General features: G+C 44.4%; 2 protein-coding genes and 2 non-coding genes across 4 annotated transcripts; 2 read left to right on the forward strand and 2 right to left on the reverse strand.

Moving 5' to 3' along the window:
• Nucleotides 1-6,499: 6,499 nt before the first annotated feature.
• On the forward strand, nucleotides 6,500-8,568 carry LOC105181679 (60S ribosomal protein L11). Its single transcript, XM_019840667.2, has one exon. The coding sequence runs from the start codon at nucleotides 7,147-7,149 to the stop codon at nucleotides 7,477-7,479; it is 333 nt and encodes a 110-aa protein (XP_019696226.1). The 5' UTR covers nucleotides 6,500-7,146; the 3' UTR covers nucleotides 7,480-8,568.
• A 99-nt stretch (nucleotides 8,569-8,667) lies between these two features.
• On the reverse strand, nucleotides 8,668-13,517 carry Pp2C1 (protein phosphatase 2C). Its single transcript, XM_011138580.2, has 6 exons — nucleotides 13,214-13,517; nucleotides 12,288-12,638; nucleotides 11,984-12,204; nucleotides 11,670-11,813; nucleotides 9,585-11,077; nucleotides 8,668-9,250 (listed from the first exon to the last, which is right to left on the reverse strand). The coding sequence occupies exons 1-6, from the start codon at nucleotides 13,515-13,517 to the stop codon at nucleotides 8,872-8,874; spliced, it is 2,892 nt and encodes a 963-aa protein (XP_011136882.1). The 3' UTR covers nucleotides 8,668-8,871.
• Nucleotides 13,518-18,195: 4,678 nt separating this feature from the next.
• TRNAM-CAU (transfer RNA methionine (anticodon CAU)) lies at nucleotides 18,196-18,267 on the forward strand. Its single transcript has one exon. It is a non-coding gene; the product is annotated as a tRNA-Met (tRNA).
• Nucleotides 18,268-18,546: 279 nt separating this feature from the next.
• On the reverse strand, nucleotides 18,547-18,619 carry TRNAK-CUU (transfer RNA lysine (anticodon CUU)). Its single transcript has one exon. It is a non-coding gene; the product is annotated as a tRNA-Lys (tRNA).
• Nucleotides 18,620-18,823: the final 204 nt, after the last annotated feature.

Raw genomic sequence — 18,823 nt, forward strand, 5'->3', positions numbered from 1 at the left:
CTTTTTCTCTACTACAAGTTATCAACCGGGAAAATTATTTTTCTGTTTCAGTTGTTGCGGAAGCAATAACAATCCGGCGGACGCGGATGCCGCACCGGAGGAACCGATTCGGGCCAAGCAGAGTCGGCTTGAAGGTAAGTTTACAAGTTTACTATAGTCCTCTGTTTGACCCTTGGCGACCTAGAGCTGGGATATAATTTCCGAATCGATTTGAATTACGATCGCAGAGGGTAAACTACTCTTTTACTCGCCCGCAATAGTTGGTCTGATCTGATGAGCGAATGTGAATTTTTTGTTACAGAGTTGAAGCGGAACGTGGCCGGCTCTGACTGCAAGTCGTTTCGGTGAGTCAAAATGAAAAGAGAAACAAAATTCTGCATGACGGATGTGGGATTAAAAAATATCGTTCGAGTCAATGCGAATTGCAAATAGATTCTTGCATGTGTGTGTTTGTGACGTTGATAAAATACATTGCTCGAAACAATCAGGGGATTACTTGATCGATAGCCTGCATTACATACGAGATTTAAAATACCGAATGATTCTCTTTTGATGTTCAGTCATCTGAATAAGAGATATTCATATCTACAAACGCGATACGGTCATCAGCTGTTTTATTTTCATTTTTCAAGCGGGCCGTAAAATTATTTAATGACAATTATTTGACAATATTCAATTGTCCGTGTAAAATATATTCATACGCATAAATGCCGATACCGTTGGCACTTTTCTTTTATTCCCGAAACAAGCTGTAGAATTATTTGGCGATATTGTCCGTCATTGTTCATCCGATATTGTTCATCACGATCCCTATTGTCTCGAGTAGCGTATAATGCGCGCAGAAATTACGCCAGCGTACGCCGAGCTTGAGGTATTCTCGCTCGCATGCCTTTGAATATCGCGACCGCGGTTATCAATATACTTTTTACCCGCGCTGCTAACAAAGAAAGCTTAAATTCTCATTTCGCCAAAGTGTCGCGAACGGAAGCTTCGTCGTGACGGAACTGTCATGCGTGAAAACTTTGCCCCGCTCTTTCTCTCTTTGCGTTCCCTCGGAATGACCGGTTTCTGATTGTCTAATCTTTCCTCGCATGCATTCGCGAATGTTCTCGTAGATATCAATATTCCCGCATTTTCGCGACTTTTCAGACGCGATCGCGAAAAGCGCCGTAAAAATCCGTTGGACGAGTCGATAAATTTTCACACAGTTCTTGCTCCTCGCCGATCGAGTTTATAGAGTCTGCTTCGCAGCGCGTAAAATGTTTCCACCGATGTCGACGTAAAACGTTCCTTAATTGACGCAAATATCGCCGCTCTAATACAAAAGTATCGACCGCGTCGCGGAAATGTGGTGAAAGTGTAGCAATCAACGTGGGACGCGCTGCAAGATGGATGCTGTGCGACATGGAGAACGGCAGCGGACATGGACGGACATTGGTGGATCTAGTTGGATGCAACGGGACATCATCAATATCGTCATCGGTGAGCGTTTGACTCGATGCTCGCAGAGAGCTCTTTTATTATTACATTGTGCATGCCGCAAATTTGCATTGACTTTTGTAACGAAAAATATATTCCATGAATTATTGCCATATATTATGGCCATATATTATTGCCATATATTGTTGCCATATATTGTTGCCATATATTATTGCCATATGTTATTGCCACATATTATCGCCATATATTATGGCCACTTGAAATCGCGCGGACAATCGAAAAAATTGAATTTGCCGATAATCGCAAAGGCGCGCGGCAGACGTCACGGACGGATGATAGCAGCCCATTTCAGAGCTGCCCGATAACAATGCTCTTGCTGCAATTTAACTTTAAACCACAACGGCCTCCGGTCGTAGGAAACTTTCTATCGCGGACTAACCCCTCGAGTGGAATATTCCTGAGAAGCGCTCTTGACATAAACGCTAGTTATAAGCGAACTTGCCTTGTTAGGGCCTCGTCGCCGTATCGTTGTCGCGCAAAATAAGGGAGAAAGGAGTTAAACATCCGCACCGTTGTGAAAAGAAGGGCGATTGCGTCCCTTCGCGAGTAGAATGTTAGGCCCTTGCGAACGCGAGCGTTAAATTCCACCGCGGCCGCGAACGTCCCCCGACTAGTTTCTTCGCGGAAACTGAATCTTCATAACTCGCGCTTGATCGTGCGTTGAGACTCTATCGAGGGTGGGAGATTGAAGTGGGAGTTGATAATATAAGCGTGACAAAGTAGTCGCACATTTTATGATCGCTCATTAAAATGGACGCTTCTTTCGTCGGTGATAAAGACGAGAAGAAATCAGAGCCTGCTGCCTGTGAGATCGTAAAAACCGCATGGATTTTCCTTCCGTAGTTGTTCTCCCGGCTGTTTAATCCGCATTAAGACAGACTTAAAAGTCCCATACCGTTTTGCGAGATTCGTAATAATTATCGATTACAGAAATCTGACAAATGAGCGCGCACTCAGACGAATGATTGTAGAAGCGTCGTAGTAGAGAGAAGAACATCATTAACATGCGAAAAACGAAGAAAAGGGCACAAAAATGCGGAAAAAAAGGAAGAAAGTGCAGTAAAACGCAAAAAAACGTTTTTCAGCATTTTTTGCAATTTTCTGTATTTTCCAGCGTTTTAAGCGTTTTTAGCATTTTTTTGCGTTTTCCTGCGTTTTGTTGCATTCTTCAGCGTTTTTCTGCGACATCCACATCTATAAGGTCATTCTACAATACGTGTCGTAAGTTGTAAAGCCCTAAGAATTGGCGAATCACAGTTGATTATTACAAAAATAATCGGCTATAATTAGTCAGTTTTTGCGGTTTATAACTTACGACACGTATTGTAGAATGACCTATACCCTCATCCACATCCGCATCCACATCCACATCACCCATATCCATGTCAATAATGTCCTTCTCTCTACTACGACGCTTCTCCAATCATTCGTCAAAGTGCGCGCTCATTTGTTAGATTTCTGTAATAACTCGATAATTATTACGAATCTCGTAAAACAGTATGGGACTTTTATGTTTTGTCTTAATCTACCTTCCACTCCAATCTACCTTCACATTTTGGTTTGGCAGCTAATTACCAGACATCTTGTATTTACATATCATCCTGTATATACAATACAATAATCGTATCTTCATGATTCATTAATCTTACACAATCTTAATTCTTATTTCTTTTGCGCATGTTAACATGTTAATTCATGTTACAAACGCATAACAATATGCGAGATCGTGCTTATCAAGTACGCTATTATGGTTGTAGCACGGACATAAACCGCCTGAAAGTGAATGTAGCACGGATTCCCACCACATGCAGAGTTTTAACCCCTGAGATCTGAAAGTGGATGTAGCATCGTAATTCCCGTCTCAAAATGGATGCAGATGGCATCCTTTCCCAGTGAGGAATGTCGGTATCGCCGAAAACGGCGTGTTGGCTGCTTTCAGGTTTCTCTCTGAATGTAATTTACGTCTCAGCTAAAATCAGATTTTTAGTTTTGAGCTTTGTGGAAAAAATTAGTAAGCCTTAAATAAGTTTAACAAAAAAATTAAACCAAAATATTTTTATGAACTTTTAGAGTTCCATTTAACAGTATTTGTCGAATTATAACGAATTGGCGCTATTCTCGAATTTATCTATACCGGAAGCATTTAAAAATGTATATCGTCTCTCTTTCTCTCTTATAAAACATATAAAATAGTTATTTTGCGGCACTGAAGGAAAACGCCGGCTTCAGTCTTGACTAAATTTTACGAAGGCTGGTAAATTGTGGTTTGAGTCTAACCTACTGGTTTGACTTAAAATCTGCGTATCTTTAATAAAATTTCAAAAACATTATATATATATATATATATACACACAGTATACAATACTTATAATATTAATAGGAGACATACATATATACATACCTGTATATATGTATATCACAATTTATTTCAGTTTATTTCATTAAAATATACAGATATAAACGTGATCACACTTTTGTTCGAGTTCCTCAACGAATTTACATCATGATTTTCTTAACCTGAGATGAATCGCAATAATATTTCTCACGCTAACACTTCATTTCTCCTCTCTCCTTGTTCACTCGCGCTATAAATTTCTCAACGCTTCCCTTAAAAAATACTTGGTTTCATCATCTTTCTACGCTGTAACAAATAATAAATCTACGGGCGCACAAAGTAGAGTTCGAGCTTTGCGTCTGTCGCAACTTGTAATAATTGTAATATTTACGTTCAACGCTATATAACGAGGCTGCGCCTCATTTTTCTTTTTCTCCCTCCTCCTTCCAGCCCCGGCGGAATCACCATTTGATGCATTTAATGCGCTTATCGGCACTATATTTACATACAATACGAAACTTACGAACGCATGCACCAATAAAAAATATTCTTAAAATAGTAATTCTTTGAATAACGCTTGGCTAACTCACATGTATCTGCCTACTGGATAATTCGGTTTTACCTCGCACATCTTGCCCGTGTCATAAAACAGAATTGTCGCACACAAGCCAGATAAATCGAGAGACACTTTGCGCATTTTCGGTGCATGGTTACACGAGTACAATTTCTTTTTTATTATGTTATACATGCTGCGTGGTAACTATATTGTAGGCACGTGTCTTTCTCGTTTCCCTCTCTATTTATCTCTACTTAGATATATGTATATATATATATATATATATATATATATATTCGCATATATATATATATGCAATATATGTATATATATGTAATGTATGTATCCACGTATCCTCAACGTAGACCAAAGTTACTTTATAGTGTCACTCTCAAATGTCACTTGATACTCTCAAATAGCACAAGACATCGCAGAGCATCAATCTGGATGCATCTGAATGCAGTGTCACCGGACGCCTCGAACGCATCCAAAGTGACCTCAGGGGACGTCTTATACTAGGTGGATTTTTGTTCTGCAATATTTGTCTAAATATCTCGAAATAGTATTTCTCAAGCATACGCATTACCTGCGCGAATTTATCTACCGTATCGTTAATAGCGTTAAACGCAGTTAATAAATAGCCGACGCGACATCGATAAATATTACGGGTAACATTCCTCTCTCTCTCGTCAACAAATTTAGCCTTCTCGTATGCTCCATTTTCATCCCCTTTCTGGTAAAAATGTACAAAAACGCACGCGGTTCTTATATTCAAAAGATACATGCGCTTTCTCTCGTCCGCCGGAGTCCCGATAAATTCCGTTCGTTAAATCACACCGAAATGTATTCTTCGAATCGTCGCAAGCGCAACTCAGACAAGACAGGAAACAATATACATTCTCATAAACAAACATCGGATAAAGTTACAGCACAACTCCAGCTCATTTGTCGACGGAGTATAAACCAAACTTGTGAAGTGCAATGTCGAAACGACACGTTGTGCGTCCGTAATTCTCACGGCAGATAATGAAACCAAATGGATATTTATCCTGAATTGTCCTTGTATCTTCTCTTCTTCTTCCTTTTTTTTTAATTCTTTCCTGTTTCTTTCTCGCTCTTGCACGATATTCTACGCGACATGAAACGACAACTCTACAACGAAACAGAAGCTGATGGCATAAAAGATGCGTAAAGTGAGGCCTAAAATATTCGCATTGATCTGACTTCATGCGGGAGCCCGATTATTCGAATAGCGAATAAACATGAGGTTTCAAAAGTTCAAGTTATCCGGGAATTCGGGCTTCCCAGGATATACCTGAGTAGTTGAAACATTGAATTCAAATCCAAGTTCGCAGCTGAATCGATCGTGGCAATCTAGATTCCCCTTGGAAGCTTGCCAATCAGTATTTTTTAACAATTTTATATTTACTTATGCCTTCAAATAATTTCGAATCATTGTGTTATTAAATTGATTCATTTCATTTTTTTTCCCTCTTGTATTTAATCCGAATTCAAATTCAGAGGTCGGTTGTGTGTGTGTGTGTGTGTGTGTGTGTGAATCCGAATTTATATTCTAGATCCGGATCTCTTCTTATGGCTTGAACTTGGATTCGAGTGATCCGGGTTATCCGGACTATCCGAATATAATGCGGTCTTGAGTTTGCGGATTGTACTGATTCTAAACATCAGATATCCGAATATTTGGGAGCCCTAGTGTATAGTACACGCTGTGTTATCTCCGAAATTCTGATATATTAATATATCTATATAGAGATATCTGGTATACTATATATATATATATATATATATATATATATATATATATATATATATATATGTATAAATCTCTTGCCGGTGAGACTGAACAGTTCGTTACATCACTAGTACGGTATGGTGCTCGTTTTGCGTCTTGGAACACAATTGTTGTACGTTCAATATCGCGAGAAACCGCATCTCGACCCGCATGAACCGTAGCGCAAACTTATGTCTTCCCGTCTAATTGTAAGTTATAATTATAATCTAGACTTCTCTATCGTACAGTCATTTAAACGCTTTGTACCGAGTGATCGCTATTATCAATGATTACACGCCTCCGAGAATCTCTCGGGGAAAAAGTGTCGCTTGGTCTAAAGTGAAATATTTCATCGTTTGTGTATCACTTCACCCAGTCGCCCAGGCTACTTTGTATATCTCGTATATCCGTACTGTAACAATGCACTCGCACGGACAGTCGAAGACGATCCGCCGCGATAACTTCCTCAACAGCCACTCCGTACGCAGCCAAGGCAGATCAGTGATTACGTACCTATCTACTTACTAAGAAATAGTTAAACGCTCGAACTTACTCTAAACGCAGTGCTACTTTGACTCGAACGTCTGCGTGCGTGTATGCTTCCCGAGCCGACAAAGAAGACCGTGATCATGATGAGAAATCAAGATTTCTTTTTCTTCTAATCTACTAGTCTATAAAAACATGAAGAGTCGCGGTTTTCTCCGACGAATCTCCGACCCTCGCTCAATGAAGCAAGGCGGCAACTCGAAAAGCACACATCCCAGCATTTTGTGTAAAAATAATAATAAAACCAATGTAGCAACTGCTTGACGTGACACGCTTCAAAATGGTGGATACAGTGAAAATGATGGAAAAACCTTCGCTTGAACATTTATGTAGAAGAGTCCGGCGATAGACTAACGCGTGCTGCAAAGGTCTTGGAACAACTAACTGGTCAGCAGCCAGTATTTTCTAAAGCTAGATATGCTGTACGTTCCTTTGGCATCCGTCGGAATGAGAAGATGGTTATGCACTGGCACTGTACATGATGTAAAAGCTGAAGAAATTCTCGAGCGCAGCCTGAAGGTACGTGAATATGACTTGAAGAAAGAAAACTTCTCGTGCACTGGGAACTTTGGTTTTAATATAGAAGGACACATCGATCTGGGGTTTAAATATGATCTCAGCATTGATATTTATGGGCTGGATTTCTATGTTGTATTTGGACGACCAGGATTCAACGTAGCACACAGAAGAAGAAAAACTGGTAAAATCGGCTTCCAACATAGACTGACAAGAGAAGATGCCATGAAATGATTCTAGCAAAAATATGATGGTATAATTATAGCTGGGAGAAAATAATATGTGTACCAATAAAACCAAAAATGTATAACAGAATCTATCCTAAATTTCGAGGATAGAGGAATTTCAGCGACACGATTTCTCCAAAATCGTCAGACAGAAAGGCGGGGGGGGGATTCGTCGGAGAAAACTACGGAGATACAATTTCCTTACAGTCTCACATTCGCTGCCAAAACGCGGCCGTTTGATCGCGAGTTTCGTTCGCCTAGAGCGCGAAGATCCCGAGGGATTGTTCTTATGAGCTGAAAAGACGCATCAATATGAGATACATATGCGCATAGATACGTGTCTCTGTTTCCGCTTGCCTACTTTCTTATTGTCCGGCTATTTTCTGTGTACACGCATTTTTACTTTCATATCACGTTTTATATAATATTTAGCATATAAATTCGAATATCGGAAAACGTAAGAAAAAACGAGGGAACTTCTCGCCCTTTCCTCATTCTCTTTCTCTCTCGTCTATATGCGCGCAACAATAACTTCTTGTAAATCTCGTTGAACAAAGTATAGCGAGCAAAGGTACAATAATGAAATGGCAATAACTTGCAATATCGTATCGTGCTTTCTATGTGTTTAAATTGAGCGACCTAGAAAACTTATGCTCTGGAAAGGATCAGAAGAACGAATAACGCTCCTTTGGGAGGTGCAGAATTGTCGAAGAGCTGCGAATACAATGATATCGTGATGCCACAGTCCAATTCTTTAAGCCATTCTAGACAATGTTGCGGTATTTTTCGCAAAGAAGTCAATAATCATGTTTAATGACGAGAATGGCAGAGCGTATGTGTGTGTGTAACAATTTATTTTACACGAAAGAATATTTTATAAAACAAAATGGGGAATACGCGTGCCCTTATACGAATACAATAGTATGATATAATTAATTTCGATAATGAAATTAAGCAAATACGCATGCAACATATCCCGTAAGAAATAATTGCAACATTAAAAATCTATAAGAAATCGCGCAAGAAAAGCACAAATGCTAATTTCCGATGTATACATAGGATAATCGTACACTTGCTTGCTTTTACACTCCATATTTAATTTAATTCTACATCTACAAAAAGGAAACATAAAAATCTAATAATTTACTATACTCAAACCCAGTTCTAAAAACTACACTCAATGAAAGAAAATATAGAGTCTCAACGATGAAAGTGACAAAGTTTCAAAGCATGTATTAAATGTGTGTGTATTGTTGTGTGCTATATGTAACAATTGGTTTATATCACTGTAAGATAATACGTAGATGCTTAAAAAACTAATAATATTAAGGGTAAGAGTGTGTCATACCCTAAGAATCTTCGAGCTAATTGCAAATATAGGGCCGCTAACTACGTATCCTTACTTTCCGAGACGCTTGATACGAGACCGCGTGTTCAAGGATCGAGCACTGGGATTGTAAGGCGACTTGACTCTCTTAGCTATACCAGAGGTGGAACTACAACCTGTGGTCGCGTTATTAATGGCCGCGCAAGTACTCACGCTTCCACCGTTACTATTCGCTTGTTTAAGTTTATTGGACGACAACGAGGAAGACCTGACTCTACTCGATTGCAACGAACCACTGTTCGTAGATTGCTTCAGCTTATTCGGCATGGGCAATCGGTTCTGCTTCACCACGCCGTACTGATGGACCATCTGCGCGGATATGGTATGCCCGGCGATGTCTACGTTACGTGAACGTAATGTCTTCACAGGTGTCGCCGCCATTGTGTCTGATCTAAATCAAAAGAATAAAATAAAGTTCTTTTTACGACTTGAAGGTCGTATCAGATTGAGGATGTAAACCACTAGACACTTTATAGACTACATTTGTACAAACAGCATGAAACCGATCTGATAATTCGTGTTTTAATAACAAAAACTGATAAAGATCACTGATACATATATTGACATATTCTACAAACAATTGTTACTGGCATGACTGGCAGCACTAGTAAAGATCAATTTTCTGAAAATCACTAATGTGAAACCCACAATTCTCAATTCCCATCATCTGGATAATCTTTAGTTGCAATCTGATATGGATTTAACGGACTCGCTGAGTTACCAACCTTAGCCATCGTTGTGGCATCGTCGTATCTGTAGGGCTCATCAGCGCTACTGTCCTGTTCAATCTTCTATCATTACAATTGTTCGTTCGGTTGCTTCTTCCTTGGTCCCAATCCCTTAGGCCGAAACTACCTCTCAGCTGTTGCAGTCGATTCGAACCGCTCATAGACGGCCTCCTGATGGTTTTCACGAGCGTAGCCTTCTTCCCTAAGCTCCTCCGTTGGAACGTGTTGGACGACGAGAGCCTGTCTTGGCCGGACAACGTCGCGGCGGTCCCATTATTCTTCGACAACGCAGAGTCCGACGTAGGCCAACTCAACCGGCTGCTGGCGTCCTCAGTCACTTTGTTAGCCGGATCGTTCTCGTCCGTCAGACTCGGCCGGTCCTCCGAGCGCGTCCTCCTCTTGGCACACGGCTCCTGCTGCTGTTGCTGAATACCGCAGCCGCCGTCGACTGCCTGCGCGATCGCACTGTGCCTGCGTTTGTTACCCACCACAGCAGCAGCATTGCCGCCGCTCGTTTGCCGGCTTGGCGCGCTCTTCTTCAACGCGTTCTCCTCGTTCGTCACGTTCCCGGAGGATTTCGTTATCGGCACCTTGTATCGTGACTTGATACTCACATAACTCTTAGGGTCCGTGGGTGCGACGTCCGCGTAAGCATTGCGGCTTTGCGAGTTCAAGCTGTGTCGTCGCTTGATGCTTCGAACATCAGGCGTAGCAGCCGGGAACAGTGGATGCTGTTGCGGTTGTTTGTGCCTTTGTCTGCTCAAAACATCATTTCTCGCTTCATCATCGTTGCAACTGTTGTTCTCAGCGAGAATACCGCCGCTTCGACGCAGCTTGCTGCCGATGAGCGTGCCGTCGGGTTGGACGTCCTCGTTCGCGCTGGAAAGTTCAGTCTGTGGCGTCGCATTGGGTACTCCCGTCTCCGACAGAAATTCTTTGTCCAACTGCTTTATCTGACTCGTGATCAGCGTGTTATCGTGCTTTTCTTCGGTTCCATCCCGTTCGCTTGTTGCTTGCTTCTCATCTTTGAGGTTGGTCAACTTGGCAACAACGGCTTCATCCGTTCCCTTTTTTTCCATTTCTGCGCCTTCTTCTAGTATTTCACTAGAGGAGACCTCGTCGACTTGAATACTTTCAACGACGTCTGCAACCTCCGCCGTGTTGTTCTTGTCCGCTGCTCTTGTCTCTTGCAATTTCGTGGAATTATCGATATAAAAACTAGTTGATTTTTCAACTGATTTTTCAGGAGATGGGATTGTCTCCGGCTGTAACGATGGAGCGACGATGTCGTCATTGCCGTTGGACGAGTCCGGTAGCTTGGCGTCAACTTCGGGATGCGTAGAGGCGATTGGCGGTGGTACAGGTTCGCATGCATTTAAAACTTTCGAATTATCCTCCTCCTCCTCCTCGACATTCCCGGGCATCGTGCTCGCAGTCGGCATGTACGTCCCATGATGTATAACACGGTCCTTCTTTGTATTGAACAGCACCTTTAGCAAGAGAGAAATATCTTACTAAGCTAATCTTAAGGAACCATTCAAAGTGTCTACTGTACTTTTTTCGAAAACAACTGACAGCGAAATTTTTACATAAATCCACTAGGTAGAAGAAACTAAGATATTTTTCAAGCTTTTCTTATCGAAGGAGAAGAGAAGGGAGCTGTGTGAAGGAATCTTTTTTGAAAATTTCTCAAACATCTGCTTCAAATTTCGAATCATTCAAAATTTTCAATAAACCTCAAGTTTTACAAACTTTAAATTTTATAATACGCATCGGTGAAACACTGCGTTTCTCGTAAATGAAGAAAGGCATGAAAAATAGAAGGAATATTAAAAGCAAAGATGAAAGACATTTGCAAAATATATATAAAGATTTGAGGGCCTATTGGATCCAGTATGTGGAATGTAACTTCGTTTCTCAGAATCTTCGAGTTAGTAACAGACAATTGTGTCAAGATATTTCGTACTACACCGTACGACAGCCCCTGTTAGATTGTTAAAACATTCATGTGGCTAGAATACACACACACACACACACACACACACACACACACACACACACACATATAGACATAAATATTACCTCACTGCGACATGGTCCTGATGGATCAAGCATCAGGGTTACAACACTAGTGTTGTCCGCGCGCAATCGAGTCGATGACCATCTTTCTAGCGCACGATCCACGAGACTTTTCGAAGGATTTATCCACGTTTGCATGTCAGATAGCTGTCAAGTTTGTATTTTTTTTATAATCATCACCAACATGTACATTTACATACTTCCACAATTGTAATTGTAGTATATTTCAACAACCAGGTATGGTGTGTGGATGCATTAATTGCACTGCATTAAATAAAGTAAATCAGCTTGAGTAGCATAGAATAATCAAAACTTACTTCATTCCCAGTCTGCTGAGAGGCTATCAAGTGTTTCTCATTATGCCTATCTGTAGCTTGAACAATGGCTACTGCAGCTTGGGGAGACAACATGTTCCACAAACCATCGGTACCAAATATGAGACAGCGGTGTGACTTAACATCAACTGGAATAACTTTCACATCTGGTTCAGGTGACACCACAAAAGTGTCTAGCTCTGAATTATAACTCCACAAGTCACCTGAAAAGAAATTTCATCTAAAATCCTTTGTACACAAAAATGCAAAATATTTCGACTATAAGACTCCCAACATATATATTTACCCAATGATCTGGCTACTGCAAGAAAGGGGATTTCGTCCATATGAGTGGATCTGCGAACTGGACCTTTATGCCCTATACGAGGTCGATTCCATACCACTCTTGGAACACCAGATTTACTAACAACCTTTCCACCCGCGTCCTGTATGCGCATCATTTCCGGCCCACTCTCTGGCTTATGGTCTTTCGTCAGAGCTTTTGCTCTCCACTGGTTTTCACCTTCCGTTTGGTAGCCCAAAATGATAGCGGAATCTCCCACATGGCCGATGTAAATCTTGCCCTTTCGAATGAACGCGATGCTGGCGGTCGTGCCAGCTGTGGATGGCAATCCAGATGCGGTTCGTGGCCATTTGTCTGTTTGAAAAATAACACCAGGTCAAGATATAAATATACATGTATTTTCAGTCGCGCCCGATACGACCGGCAGATAAAGAGCAAGATTTCCGCGACCAAGGTCGAAGAAAGTGAGCAAAGTATCTGAAACGGATACAAAGATCTCGAATGAGCCACCTGGTTATATTTTACTCACGCACGACGATGTTGATAAAGGCAGCTCCGTCACAATAATTTGAATTCGTAACGGATCCACGAGTCAAAAGCGCGGCTTCGTTGGATTCGAATTTTTCAGGTTAGAACGGAAAGTTACATAACCTAAACTCTAACCTAATCAGGTCTAGTTGCGGTGGTGGGGGAAATACGCGGGACGGCGACAGAAATTCTCGCGAGAGCCGCCGCCGTCGCTGGTGCGGCGGCTCTTTCGAGAGACTATACCTCCGGTGCGTACCATCATCGGCGATCGCGAAAGCCCGAGGGGATCGTCGCGATTCGCTCGCTTGCACGCTCTCTTTCTCTCTCTCTCTCTCTCTCTCTCTCTCTTTCTTACTCGCTCACTCGCTCTAACATACAAACAAGTACAATTCCATTCGTACCGAGCTCTCGCCACATCGCGTAGTGCGTGTTCACGTATCCCTCCCTGATCGCCCGCAGTACGTCCTCATCGCGATCACTCCAAAAGTTCTTCTGCTTCACGATAATCTCCATGAGATGCTCCTTGGCGAACGTCGCGGCCTCGCCGCCCCCGTGGCCGTCGAATATGCCGAAGAACGCGTACTCGAGGTCTTTGTCGTCCGGAGTCGGCTGGAACGCCACGCAGAACATGTCCTCCATGTACTTGCGTCCACCTTGATTGCAGTGGCCGGTTACCCTCAGGTTAACCCCGATGCTGAGCGGCATCTTGACGCGCGACGATTGTCCGCCCAGTGATGACCACGGCGACGACGGCGGCGGCGACAACGTCGAAGTACGCAGATCTGTCTGAGCACGCCGTGCTTATTACGCACGCCGAAACGGAAGCCTCGCATTTACTGGCTTTACTGGGCAGGTCCGCGCGCGCTGTGTTGTAGCTGGCGAGGGGTACAACACACGCACACTCTCTCGCGCGCGCGATATCGCACGGCCGTGCCGGGGAGAGGGGGTAGTGACGTTGCAGTCGGCGACGGCATGGCGCGACGGTGGGGATGCGGCGGAGGGGCCAGGGACGCAAGAGGGGATCCCGCTTGCCCCTTGCCTTGCTGCCCCTCAGGGCTGTATGCGTCGGGTCGCGTCGCGCGCGTCATATCGCGTCGTCTCGCTCTCTTTCACTCTCCTTGTCGTCCTCTCTTCTTCCTCCGCGCGCTCTCTGTCCCCTTCTCGCGCGCCCGAGACGTGCCTCCTCTTGCTCCTCCTTCGCGCTGCCTCCCGTTGTACGATTTCACCGAGATATGCGCGCGGCCAACGTTCGGCGACGTCGCGCGTTTCTCGAGAATCGCGGCCCGAGCGGAAGATTTTGGAATGCACGCGCGTACTCGTCACACGTATTTTCGAATATACCGCTCGGCGCGTCTCGCGAGCGAGCGAGCGAGCGAACGTGCGAGACTGGCCGTTGGGAACGATCTCGCGCGAACTTCGATTTTCAATTTGAAGTCGAGCAGCGGGGAGGTCGGCTGGCGAAGGATAACATGAGCGAGAGCCTACACATATGTACAACATACACATCGCTCGCTCGCTCGCTCGCTCGCTCGCCTCGCGCCTCGCGTTGAAGCCTTGAAAGTTACCGGCCGAAGTTGGTCGAGATAGACGGCGGAATGAGTCTTATGAACGTCGTCGCTTTTAAGCCCATATCTTACCGCCACGGTATTTTTAGCCCGTTCTCTCATTACGTCCAATTACTCGGCCCGCCACGTGCTCCCTCGACGCGGCGAGCGATCCTCTAATTGGTGTGGTAAAAGCAGCAAATTAGAAATGGGCTTTACCCAGGACAGACGAGGAGAGAGAGAGAGAGAGAGAGAGAGAGAGAGAGAGAGAGAGAGAAGGATCTCGCGTTTCTAGACCTCCGTGAAGTTAGCGCGATCGTTAGACTTCGTTTCCAACGAGGTATATACACACAGGGGAATATGTATTACGGCTTGTTGAGCGCGCTCACTTCTCGGACATGCGGTAAAAAAGTGCGTACGCGCTCTGGCGTTAACGCGACGAACAAGACGCGCCTCGAGGAAGAGGGAGAAACGACACTTATCGTGCCCTCCCAATACGAGGTCCTCGTCAAACGCGGCTCGTTCGTCAGCTAGATAACGTCAAAACGTCAGCGGGAGGGAAGGAAGCAGCACGGCGGACGCGCGTGACGTCCGCGATTGATCGGGCGATAAATCGACGTTACAATCCGCGCGGTCAATCGATTTACCCGCGAGAATTGTTTATCTACCGATTACGCGCCGCGGCTCTCTGATCATTATTTCGGATCACCGTCGAGGCGCGCCGCCCCGGTGGCACGGCACTCTCCTATCGATAAAGTCGATTTGTCGTCATCTATTTTTTTTCTCTTTATCTGAAACGCTAGAGGTTCTCACACGACTCTCACGACGACTCGCGTACTCTCTCGTGCTCAATCTAACCGAACCGTGTTAGAGTTCGTGCCTTTGAAATCGCACTCTGAAGCCAAAATCATAGCCGAAGAAAATTCCCTTCGACCGCACCACCTACACTCGTTTTCCTCCCTTTCGACCCTTTTGACACGACCAAACGTACTCGCGTCGTTCGAAATATAACGGACGTTGAAAGTTCAGCGAAAGGGAGGGGGGGGAGGTACGAAACAAAGTACGAAACTGCGGCCAAAGTGCGCAAAGACAAGACGCCAAATGAAGGAACTAAACGAGCCATCTAAACGCGTCGGCGACTGACGGGCGGGAAGCTGCTTGAAATTTCCAAAACGTCCCCGCGGGCGGCAGCTTACACGGTAACATTAGCTTGCTTGTATTACACGCAGCAGCCGGCAGTAGCTCGTCCCTCTCCCGGCGCCGCGCCGCGCCGCGCTGCGCGTCAGGGCCGATCCCCACCGTAGCGGAAACTTTTATGCGCCCCTCTCCCCGCGTGCGCGCGCGCACCGCAAGCGACCGACAACGATCCTCTCTTTCCCGCCATGCCCCGACAACGCGGTGGCCCGACAAACGTCGGTGCTATTCATGCCGCGCATCTCCGCTCACGCAGTCGCGGCGTTGCCGCACTTCCTCCCGCCAGCCAGCCAGCCAGCCAGCTTGTTCGCCTGCCTGCGCTCTCTCACCGTTGTCGCAAACGGCAACCCGATTTCTTGTCCAGCTCGGCCGGACAGCGTCGTCGCGAAGGACGCGTCGGAAAAATTGGCCGAAGCGTCATCGAGCGCGACTCGCGATCTGCGAGTTCACGGTCGACCCGTCACTGACCAGCTCTCCTATGCCTCGTTCATATTCATATTTTCCCCAGCGTTCTTTTTTCCTCATTATGTAACTGCTTTGTCGGGCATTGTCACGGATGCATTTATTCTTATTGCATATGTGTATCGAACGATCTATCGAACTCGCGCAAAGGCGGCCGACAAAGGGTATAACGGGGGAGCGGAATATCAATTCGGAACGGCGACCTCGTTGAGGTCGTGGCAACGGGTAGAGTGTATAAAAAGCAATCGCGACGAGAGAGCGAGCGGGCTCGAGTGAAAAGAACGTATGCCGTTGTTTTGCCGAGTCGTTCGCCGTCGTTATCTCTGCGCCGAGCGAGCGGCCGGACGAGTCGGACACGTGTTTGAACATGTTCGATCGTGTAGCGTCGACGACGACGTCTCGGCGAGCTTACGAAGCGTCTGTCTCTCTCTCTCTCTCTCTCTCTCTCTCTCTCTCCCCCCCTCTCTCTCTCTCTCCTGCCTCTCGCAGTTGATAAACGTGACAACGTCGCATCGCGCCGTTCAAAATAGCTCTCACCAGCTGGCGACTTTCGCCCGACCCACGGACGGATTAAAGTCTGCGAAAACGCGCGCCTTACCCTGGCGAGGGAGTGTATGCCGATCGACGAGCGGATCTCGGTCCCTCCGGCGATCGTGAACGTTGGCATGAGCAATTTCTACCTGTAGTTGTCCGCAATGTTCGAGAAATCGAACGGTCCCCCGGTGCGTTGTGGCCGATGATACGGTCGAAATGTGTCATCGATTGCATCATCCTCTCGGAGAAAGATGGCCGCCTCCGTCTGTCCGTTCGACGAACAGTTATGTCGGCACTACGTGAGTCGACGTGGGGGTCAGATTGATGTCGTGGCTGAAAACTGAGACGAGAGTGAGAGGATCTCGTTGAAATGTCGAGTCATTTTCGAGGGACAAAAACGAGAAGGCGGGTTTAGGGTCGCTGAGAATCGTAAATTGACGCTTCTCGAAACTCGGTTTGTTGCACTTCCTGTGGCGAACAATGCCAACGATACCAATGGCGCCATCTATGTTTTATTACCCAAATCATATGGGAAAGGTTACGGGGGAACTGTAACGCTTTATACTTGTTTCCCAAATGTATTTTATACACGCTACAGCCTGTGAATCCCGGGTGAGTCGCGATAAATTTCTCTTATCGGCTGTCACAACTTCGACCATTGCGACTCGTTTTATCAGGACTCACCACCAAGTTGCACCACCGAGCTCTTCCGCAACGCGGCAAACAATAGACGCGATGGTCACATCCGGTTTGTTTGTTTGTTTGTAAGTTACAACGAACATTTTCAAGATATTTAGCTCGATTGGCTAATCAAATTCTCCAATCTGTGTGAGGCGCGTCAAATTCAAACAGCAGCCCTGCGATCGGTTGCGACCCGCCGAGATGGCTCGCTCGCTTGCTCCTGCCGCGACAAGCATCGTGGAATCAGGATCTCGCGCAGCGACACGGGCATGATTTTTCGCAAGCCGTTCGTCGTCACGTTGCTCCCTTGGCACGGTATCGTACACATGTGCAAAGTGTCTATGATATATGCGACCTGCGTGCATCACGTTTGCGCGTGCGGCCATCGCGATTGCGTTGGCATCTTTTTATCGATTGTCCGTTGCGTCTGAGCGATACGTGACACACGCGGCATCCGGAACGGGCATTCCCCGTTCGTTCTACTAGACTGTGCAAGTTCGTGCTTGTCAGATCACGTTCGAGCGTCGGCCACCTTGCTAAACTATGAGTCACGAGAAGCGGTTTGGTGACTTATGTTGGCAGAATTTCACGTTAACCGAGACTTCGCCTAAAGACAGTCGCTCTTAAACTGCGATTGTTTATGCTATTAATAGGGTAACCGAACCCCATTTCCACGTAGGACTAAGTAAGGACACGGAGCGAATCAAAATACTTCGTAGTTTCAAAAAGGATTGTAAAACTGGCGGGTTTAAACTTCTTTCGATCTTTTGTTTCTGACCGAAACTTGTTTCTCACAATAACGTTTTCTGAATGTCATTTTACGGCGTTTTTGGTAATATAAAATTATTTTGGTTATTCTCGGTTATTAGTAGAAAGAAATATATTTTATATTTAAGTAATTGTATTATTTATATAAAAATAAGTTCATTGAAATTAGATTTATGGTCTTGAAAAGGACCTTGCCACACAGCAGAGTGGCGCAGTGGAAGCGTGCTGGGCCCATAACCCAGAGGTCCGTGGATCGAAACCACGTTCTGCTAAGAATATTTATTTTTGTATTATTAATATAACTTTATCAATTATAGAAATACCTTTTATTTCATATTCCTTGCAAAATATTTAAGATAAAATGTATGAAACTACCATTTTGTCTTCTTTTGAATGTATTCTTCTCACAATTTTTTCAGTAAAAAGTAAATATGAAACACCTTGAAAAAAAAAATTAAGTTTATATAATCAACTAGTTTTCTTTTTCTAAATATAATGTATCAAATCACTATTTACTGTAGATTATATCAAATTTCTGCAAAAAGTAAATCCGCCCAACGTGGGGCTCGAACCCACGACCCTGAGATTAAGAGTCTCATGCTCTACCGACTGAGCTAGCCGGGCTACTTGGTAACCGCGTGTTTTATTAGATATATATGTATCAAACAGTTCTATGTGAATAGAACTTTATATCACTTCCTTTATATTATTTCTTAATATTATCATATTAAATTAAATACGATCGTATATATAAATAACTGAGAACAACGAAAAGTAATTAATTTCGTAGGGAAAGCAAACAAATACTTGCTGCACAAAATAAATTTT

Source organism: Harpegnathos saltator, unplaced genomic scaffold, assembly GCF_003227715.2.
Source record: "Harpegnathos saltator strain DR-91 unplaced genomic scaffold, Hsal_v8.6 scaffold8, whole genome shotgun sequence".
In the NCBI taxonomy this organism is placed as follows: domain Eukaryota; kingdom Metazoa; phylum Arthropoda; class Insecta; order Hymenoptera; family Formicidae; genus Harpegnathos; species Harpegnathos saltator.

What these genes read in the sequence shown, in the direction of transcription:
- LOC105181679 (XM_019840667.2), top strand. Translation starts at nt 7,147, where the DNA reads ATGCTGTACGTTCCTTTGGCATCCGTCGGAATGAGAAGATGGTTATGC.
- Pp2C1 (XM_011138580.2), bottom strand. Translation starts at nt 13,517, where the DNA reads ATGCCGCTCAGCATCGGGGTTAACCTGAGGGTAACCGGCCACTGCAAT. An exon ending in CGCGATGTGGCGAGAGCTCG is followed by an intron (nt 12,639 to 13,213) that starts GTACGAATGGAA and finishes TTTTTCAAACAG; the next exon opens with ACAAATGGCCACGAACCGCA. An exon ending in ATGCCACAACGATGGCTAAG is followed by an intron (nt 9,251 to 9,584) that starts GTTGGTAACTCA and finishes CTTTTGATTTAG; the next exon opens with ATCAGACACAATGGCGGCGA.